This window comes from Falco peregrinus, chromosome Z (assembly GCF_023634155.1).
Source record: "Falco peregrinus isolate bFalPer1 chromosome Z, bFalPer1.pri, whole genome shotgun sequence".
Lineage (NCBI taxonomy): Eukaryota > Metazoa > Chordata > Aves > Falconiformes > Falconidae > Falco > Falco peregrinus.
Window position 1 is genome coordinate 76128603 of NC_073739.1, and position 7833 is coordinate 76136435.

At 46.8% G+C, this 7833-nt stretch overlaps 1 protein-coding gene across 2 annotated transcripts; it reads left to right on the forward strand.

Annotated features, from left to right (window-relative positions):
• Positions 1-361: 361 nt before the first annotated feature.
• On the forward strand, positions 362-5788 carry LOC101921330 (phospholipase A2 inhibitor 25 kDa subunit-like). Of its 2 annotated transcripts, XM_005236162.4 has the most exons (5): positions 362-518; positions 1703-1819; positions 3007-3156; positions 3294-3434; positions 5404-5788. In XM_005236162.4, the coding sequence occupies exons 1-5, from the start codon at positions 470-472 to the stop codon at positions 5628-5630; spliced, it is 684 nt and encodes a 227-aa protein (XP_005236219.1). In that variant the 5' UTR covers positions 362-469; the 3' UTR covers positions 5631-5788. The 2 variants fall into 2 exon arrangements, with proteins under 2 accessions (XP_005236219.1, XP_027640608.1); XM_027784807.2 differs by lacking the exon at positions 1703-1819 and having other exon boundaries at positions 366-518.
• Positions 5789-7833: the final 2045 nt, after the last annotated feature.

Genomic DNA, 7833 nt, shown 5'->3' on the forward strand with positions numbered 1-7833 from the left:
AAATTCCTGGCTTGCCCTTAGAATCCTAGAATCATTCAGGCTGGAAAGGGCACTTTGCTTCTTTGGGCCTAATGGTGAGAGCGCAACAGCGCTGTTCAAATGGTTTCTGCTTCATCATTCATACCTATGGCAGAGGCTGAATGTTGTTCAAACAAAGTCTGCACTGGAGACATACCTGACAGATCTCAGGCAAGCCAGTCTTTCCCCACAGGCTGCATACTCTCAACTGGGGAAAGACAAACAGCATTACTTGTGCAGAGGAAAAGGCAGAACTTGTGCTTTAAGAAAAAACAAACACTTGTGCTACTCCTCTGCAGATATATATATCTCCTCTATAATTCTTCAGAGCACTTCCCTGACTGCGACTTCCCCAAAACGCCCTGTTTTCCTCCAATTTGTAAAGCCCTTGTGGCACACGGCACTGTGCTCGGCAAGACCTGGCAGCTCCCTGTGCTTACATCCCATCAGCATGAAAGTGTCCCTTGGCCTTAGCTTCTTCCTGGCTTTCCTGGACCCAGGTGAGTTTTCTGCTGGGATCTGCAAGGCTGTGAGACATTGAAGTGGTCTGGGAATGGGTCGTCTGCATGTGGGGCCATTCCAGCCATCTGAGCTATAGGAACCCCTTGTCTGGGGGGATCTGCACTGCAGAGAGGACACTGGTCTTCTTGGGGGATCTTTGGTGCTGTTAGCCAGTGTGCAGATGAGGGCATTTACAATGTGAACCAGCTGTCTAAGCTCCCGTGGTGGTCACTGGTGATCTAGCTGGGACAGTCATGGGCGTCACTCAGGTTACTCTGAGGCAGACAGACCTTTGGTCAGCTGAATCTATCTCCAGCCACCATTTAACAACAAACTTAGGGGCTGATTTATTTTGCTCATGCCCAGGGTTGTGTGACATTTCAGACATTATATGTCATCTTGGCTGTCCTTCAGCTCTGCTCCAGAAGACCACTGAAATCTTGGAGATCTTCTGTCATGTCTGCCACCCCATGTAGATATCACAGCCACTGCAAGAGGCTGCAGATGGCACCTGGGTTTAGGGAACTGACACATGCCCTGGGCCTTTCAATCTACATGCTGGAACCTTGGGTCCCAATGAGTGTGTCAGGGAAGACATGCTGTTTGTTTTCTGTTGATAAACATTTTATTTCTTTTTGACTGTTTTCTGCTGACTACCTGATATTCTGATCTGCGTAAGATGTTCCAGCAGGCAGTTTGTAAAGTGATTTCCCTTAACGCCTACAAAGAGATATGCTATTCCCCATAACGCGTAAACGCCCACTGGCAGCTTCTTGATCCCCAGCCCCTGCTCGCTGCAAAGAGGGGATTTGGGGCCTGGGAAGCCAGGGACAGCTGAATGCCTGCCAGGGTGGAGGGGTTTGTGGGGATGCTTTCCTTAGCAGTGTCAGGACCACCAAGGAAACACCTTTGTACAGGAGATAAGGGAAGCTGGCTCAGTATTGGTGGTTAAAATGTAAAATGCTTTCCCCAGATGGCTTCCTCTCGCTTGCCCAAATTCAAGTTCATACTAGAATAAATAGTAATAGAAATAATTGAAAAAAAGCTATGACACAAATTGAGCAATAGGACAAGAGAAATAAGGGAAGAGAACTGAAAAGTGCTGATATGATGAAGCAAAGTATTGATGAAAGGGGAAGCCTCATGACTGCCACCCAGGAATGTGTCCTCTTTCTTTCCCCAGGGACCTCCCTTCAGTGTGAGGTTTGCCACAGCATAGGAAAAAGCTGCTCTGGCCCCATGAAAACTTGTAGTGGCGCTGAAGATACTTGCGGCATTATTCTGCATGAAGTCATGATAGGTAGGTGAGACACCCACCGTGGCTGTGGGCCAGCACTGCTGTCAGAGCAGGGGTGGGGATGGGTCTCTCCCCTCACCTCTGTCACTGGCCTTATGGTGAGTCCTTGGATAAGCTATTAATTTTCCTTTTCACTGGCAGAGGACCCAGAGATCAGGATGTTCTGAAATGGGAAAAGCTCTCCATTTCTCTGTCTCAAGCAGTGTTTCCTGCTGGGAGGGCTTGGTTCTTAGCCATGGAGGGGAAGGTCTAGGCAGCACACTGGGAGGAGACACTGGATTTTAATCTTTTTAACTTTAAAAAGGTTGAGTAGTTGGGTTGAGAGGCTGATGGCCTCTAGCACTGAGGGTGCACTGACCATGGGTGGAGGGAGAAACCGTCTTCATCTGACTCCCTTTCTCAAGTAGGGAAGGGGACACCAGGCAGCCAGGTCACACCACCAGGACTGAGCTACCACCATGTCCCCATGGTTGATAAGCCAAAGGTGGGTGCTGAGCCCTGACACAACTGTACACTTGGTTGTGTTAGTGGCATGTCTTTGGTCATCACCCAGCTTCAGTGATGTGACCAGTGATGGCTTTTAGACTGGAGGTTGACTTGTATCCTACCAGCTTTGGTGCTGGCAGCTCCAGTGGGTACTTCTTTCTGCTTGTGCAAAGCCACACTTCATCCTCAAAGTGCTAGAGGGACCTCAGTATACTCCAGGTAACTGTTCTGCTCCCTATTGCACCTTTTGGGCTTGGCTGATGGGGAAGACTTAGACTTGCCTGCATCAGGATGCTTGTGGCTGTAGTAGACCATGTACTCGGTGGACTGTGCATGAAGAAGTGTGGGCTATGGGTCAGAGGCATGTAGGTGACCCCGTAAGATCTGCAGCTGGGACATTCTGGCTAACTTGAACATCTGCAACAAGGTCAGCTGTCTGTGAAGAGTTGTGTACTCTCCTGACTTTAAGCACATCATGGAGGAGGAGAAATTCCTGAATAGTGTCTCGGATGTGATGACACCCGCATTCCTCTGAGGGGATCACCAGGATCACTGGGGCTGATTTCTGGGGGCGCTCCACTATTCCCAGACCACTCTCAGGTCCCAGCACAGCTGCGTATCAGTTCCTGCTGTAGGAACTAGTGGGAGGGGAGGGGAGTTACCTTGTAGTTAATAGCTTGGCACTGCCCTCTGCTTCATTGCAGGGGGGATGGCAATCCCTTCATCTGTCAAGTCCTGCCTGCCATCCAGCATCTGCCAGCTTGGCCCTATCACCATGAACTACGGGAAGGTAAAAGCAAGGAGTCACTTGGCTTGCTGCACAGGAAATAACTGTCAAACCACCTCTGTCACATGTAAGCTCTCTTTTTCCTTATACCCCGTCCCTTCTCTGTCTGCCCCATCCCATGGGGTCTTCCAGGCTAAGCCATCACTGGCCCGTTCCTCTTGTTCCCTCACTAAAACCAGTTACAGTCAACCTCTTTCCTTCCAGTGCCACCAGAGGACAACGTGCCCAATGGATACCAGTGTCCTGCCTGCTACAGTGTGGACTCCTTTCAGTGCAGTAACGAAATCGTAAACTGCACTGGATCTGAAACCCAGTGTGTTGACATTTCTGGGTTAATGAATTCTGGTAATTGCCTTTTACTTGGGACTGTCTTTCATCTTTTTGGTTAAATGGGTGAAACCAGTCTAAGATAAAGCATCACAGAGAAAAGAAAATGGGCAAAAAAGTGTGAAGGAAAGAGGAAGAGACATGGAACTGGAAGGGAATGTTCTTAAAGGTAATCAAAGGGCTGAGGTGCTTTCTTCTTCCTCCTTCCCCATCATGCACAGACAACTGTTGGGATTCCTCATAGCATGACATAACTGAGGTCAAGAGCAGAACTGGACTGAAGCCATCTGATACATGGGCATGTGAGAAATCTGACTGAGACCCTGAACCTGCTGGGCCTAGCAAGGATGCATGGGGATGAATCTGGATCTAAGCCAGTTGCCTGCTTAGTGGAGGTTCAGGTGAAACTGGTACAGAGCCATTGGCTTTCTCATGAGGTGACGCTGGTCACTGGGGCCAAGACACTGTTTGTTGTAGCAGTGCTTCTGCTCCTAGACAGCCAGGGACAGGTTCCTTCCCATGAACAGTGCAACTGAGCCTTTGGGGTACCCAAAGGTCTTGCCAGCCAGGGAACTCCAGCCTTTGCATGGCTGGGGTCACCAGCAGCACATTACACTTCCATTCAGAAAATTTTCCTATCTCAGCAGCTGTAATTAGAGAGAGGAAAGTAGACCACAAGCTCCCTGGTCACTCCCCTTTCCTCCCCTGCCGCAGGTAAAAAGACTTCCATGTTTCATGGCAGTCTTGCCTGTGCTCCAGCAAGCAGGAAGAATAACAAGGAAATTAAGGGCACCACCATCTGCTGTAGAAACAGACAAGAAAATATTATCTTGTGTATGGTTATGGATGAAGTTGCTCTGAGTTGACAATATTTCTGGGTGATGATATGATGCCTGAAGGTCTTTGCTATACACTTTATAGACGTATTGGGCAAACCCTGGATTAGAAGGTGCTTCACAGAGACAACATGAAGGAAAACAAGAATTTTCTTAGTCACAGCAATGGAAATAGAGTGGTGCAATTAGTTTAGTGTACTGAAATAAAAAATGCTCCTAACTTGTCTTGACTTAACTGATCTGCCTCTGTAAATAGAGCAGACCTATCAGTATGATTAGCTGCGCAGAGGAAGCAGCAGTGCAGGGAACAAAGGAGGGCAAGAAAGGAATGAAGCACCCTTATATATAATTTGTTCTGAAGATAAAAACGTCCAGCAGAATATTCCACACCTCAATGGCCTGTGCAGCAAAGAAACATGAGCAGCGTAAGTGAAAGCAAGCAATGGGAGCAAGAGTATGTGAATGGGGAGTTAGGCACATAGCACCTTCTCAGGTGTTCTCCTCAGGTAGATGCACCACTGTTGGTAAGGGACAAATTCAGGTTTCAGGCTCTCCCTCAGTGGGCATGTGAGCAGGGTTTATCTGTTGGTTTGGCTAAATCCTGTAAGACCTTAGAGAATGGACTTACCTGAATAAATGGCTCAGCCTGTAATGTCCTAACTACTCACCCCTGTGCCACGACTGGCTGGGAGATAGTAATCCAGTTCAAATGTCATGAGAGAGTTGGAGAGAAAAGGAGACAAGAACACCCGAAGTGCTCTCACACAGCCCTGGTTTCTTTAGGGAGCTAGGCAAGATTTGAACACATATATTTTAATGTCTTTAAATGTGAGAAAGAAAACTATTAAAAACCTTTATTTTTTTTAAATTTAAAACATGTAGATTTTTTTAAAAATCATTTTTATTTAGCAGAAAGAAAGAAAAGACAAACTCTAAACCCTTTGTATTTCAAGTCAACCAAGGTGACCTTGCGGCTTCTTCAAATCTGTTCAGGGGATGGGAACAGACAGGAATGGGTTGGTGGTGTTGAAGCCAACTGGCTATAAGGAATAGGAAGTTCTTGGGGTGGAAATGGGGACCTTATTGGCCAGGGAGGGAATAACTATGAAGACTGGTTTCCCTGATGCATGGCATGTACTTCTCCTTCATAGGTGGGTTGTCTCTGAAAGCTGCCATGAAGGGCTGCACCACCATTTCTGAATGCAGTATAGTAGGAGATGGACAAAACAGCCTGGGGATGATGGACATAAAGTTAAGGTCATTCCAGTGCAAACCAGCTTCATATGGTTTGGCCATAGTGAGTTCTGGCTTTGCCCCTCCGGACACCCTCTTCCTCCCTGTCCTGTCAGGATTCATCTTGGAGAAGGTACTTTTCTGATTCTCACTAAGTGCTGGGTTAAGCAAAGCCGATGACAAACTCCAGCACTTTTGGTTTGCGCCAAATCCTTTTTGCTGTGGCTTCTCTGCCATGGGGAGTTCATCTTCAAATCACCTCTTCTTCTTTTATAATTTCACAGAATAAAGACAGTACCTACACTTCTTTTGTTTCCTCATTGAATTAAAGACTCATATGTTCAACAGGGGTTGGTTTCATGTTACATTCTCTGAGTGTTTTGTCCACACTGGGACCAGGGGAGACGGCATGAGGTGCCTGTGCACTGCACAGGCAATGGGAGCTCTCAAGACAGCCTTATAGCCTACATTCACTATTTCAGGATAAGTGACAAGTTCCAAAGCCACTTTTCCAGGCTCTGAAAGGGACTGGAGGTGAGTTCCTAACAGGTTCACGCTGATTAGGAAGATAGCTTGCCCCTTTTTCCTTCCTTTGTATCCTGTTTCTCCGCAGTAGGCAGAGTGCCTCCGTTCAGGGCCATCCTGACGCAGGCTCCGTTTCAGAGAAGAGTCAGTGAAACTGCCACAAGCAAACTGCTTCTGGCGAGAGCCTTTCTCCTCATGGTGGTTCTTCTTGGCTTACCAGACACTCTCCCATTTTGTCTTAGGTTTCATGATTATCTGGAATAAATGCTTACCTTAAGAAGGTTTAATTTCATAAAATAAGCAGTTTTCTACCGTGAAGGGCTGCTGGGAGTCCAAGTAATGGGAAGATTTAGCCCAATGTCTATTTCCCTTCTGTTGGCCAAGCTACCCCCATAGCTGGGATAGTCTCCCCTCTTCTACATTTACCACCACCTGGCTATTCTGCTCCAGCCACTGCCTGCCCTAATGGGCCTCCTCAGGTTGGTCCTACATAAAGGCACTGAAGAAAAACTGCACATCTGGCAGCATCACCATACCTGGGAGGTAGTATGGGCGGTGGGCAAAAGGATAAAACAGCGGGAGCTCTGGGAGATGCTGGAGTGTGGAGTGTAGCAGGGATGTTAGCAAATTTCAGTGTTTCATTAAGCATCTGTTCCCAGATGAGTGGCCCATTTTTGAAGCAGAATTGTCTTTTGAACAGGATTATTAAGCAACGTGCATGACTCTGTCTATCCTTAGTAGCCCTGGCTCACAGTGCAAATGTGCAGTGTTTTGGACAAGGAGTTATAGTGTTGAGGCAAAGCAATTTTATCTCCTAGTTCAATGCTGTGGCAGAAAGCCCTATGGAAAACCTTGGCTGCTGAAACCAGACCATAATGGGCGGCAGCAGCGAGATGACTATGCCTACATATGCATGTATGAAAATATACATGATCGCCTTTTAACTTGCAGCATGGGCACTGAATGTTCTTGTAATTTCTGTCTCCCCCAGACTTTCTCTTCTTCCCAAACAGGCTGAAACTCCTTTCCTCCTAGTATTCCCACCAAATTATTTGGGAGAGAATTTCACATTATCTATTATAATAAAGGGGTGTGGGTCTGAGAGTGAAAATTAATTTTTGGGGCGGGGAGTGAACTGATAAAACAGATTTAATGCAGGGAAAAGAGTCTGGTTAGGCTCAGTTAATTATTTGCAGAGGCTGTGCAATTACGATGTGAAAGAGAGGCAATACATCTCCCCCTTTATCGTGTAGCAATAGACTGATACTGCAGCGACTCAATCCTTCAGCATTTTTCCAGATCTGATAACACCCTGGAATTAAAAAAATTCTCTATCTATGCAAGTGCATTATCCCTGAACACACCTCCTGCATGTTCATGCAGAACATTACATTGCTGTCTGTGGCACCCAATGGCAGATCTCGATCTGCTTCGATGGCTCAACCCTTCACTTTCTCTTCCACTTTGACCTGTGATGTTATCGGGACAGAAAAGCTAAATGGGTTTTTTCAGCCCGGGCAAGACTTGGGTGAGACACATCCAGAAAGCCACGGTGCTGGGGTGGTGTTTGGGGAGGACAGAGAGAACAAGAGCAGTCAGCAATTTTTCTAACAAGGGTTTGTGGTGCAGAGAGGAGACACACATCAATTTTGACCTCTAACTCAATGTTGTGGCAAAGCTGTTGTAGTCTGTAGCTGTATAGTGGGGGAGTGATGAGTGGAAACAATCCTGCATCTTTATGACTAATGCTGGTTCTGTTCCAACATCCACATTTTTAAAGGCTGTTAAAAATGGAAAGTGTGAAATAAAATGCATTGCAGTGA

What these genes read in the sequence shown, in the direction of transcription:
- LOC101921330 (XM_005236162.4), top strand. Translation starts at nt 470, where the DNA reads ATGAAAGTGTCCCTTGGCCTTAGCTTCTTCCTGGCTTTCCTGGACCCA. An exon ending in CCTGGCTTTCCTGGACCCAG is followed by an intron (nt 519 to 1,702) that starts GTGAGTTTTCTG and finishes TTCTTTCCCCAG; the next exon opens with GGACCTCCCTTCAGTGTGAG. An exon ending in TTCTGGGTTAATGAATTCTG is followed by an intron (nt 3,435 to 5,403) that starts GTAATTGCCTTT and finishes TCTCCTTCATAG; the next exon opens with GTGGGTTGTCTCTGAAAGCT.